We start from the raw sequence: 361 nt of genomic DNA, 5'->3' as shown, positions 1-361 counted from the left end.
CTGCAGCAGCTGCAGGCGCCGCGCTTCGCCCAACTTCAGCGGCCGCTGCTGCTGCTGCTGCTGCTGCTGCTGCTGCAGTCGTGCTGGTACGGAGATGTTTCGAGAAGGCGCAGCAGACTGCTCGTTGCCGCTGTTGCTGCTGCTGTTAATGCTGCTGCTGCTGCTGCTGTTGCTGCTGTTGCTGTTGCTGATGCTGCAGAATCTGCTGTTGCTGCTGAAGCAGGGAGGAAGAGGCAGCTGCGACGGCTGTACAGGCTCTGCTGCTGCCAGCTGCCTCTGCAGCACAGCACGCTGCTGCTGCAGCTGTTGCTGCAGCTGTTGCTGCTGCTGCAGTTGCTGCTGCTGCTGCTGTTGCTGTTGC

At 61.8% G+C, this 361-nt stretch overlaps 1 protein-coding gene across 1 annotated transcript in view; it reads right to left on the bottom strand.

Moving 5' to 3' along the window:
• Positions 1-361, bottom strand: part of EMH_0017080 (uncharacterized protein) — a gene marked incomplete at both ends in the record, with an annotated part of 10924 nt that overhangs the window by 2402 nt on the left and 8161 nt on the right. Inside the window, 1 exon segment of the mRNA XM_013500803.1 lies at positions 4-361. Within this exon segment, the coding sequence (XP_013356257.1) occupies positions 4-361 (358 nt within the window).

The sequence above is a fragment of the Eimeria mitis genome, genomic scaffold (assembly GCF_000499745.2).
Source record: "Eimeria mitis Houghton genomic scaffold, Emh_scaff589, whole genome shotgun sequence".
Lineage (NCBI taxonomy): Eukaryota > Apicomplexa > Conoidasida > Eucoccidiorida > Eimeriidae > Eimeria > Eimeria mitis.
The sequence above is the reverse complement of the archived record's forward strand: the minus strand, read 5'-3'. Positions and strand labels throughout refer to the sequence as shown.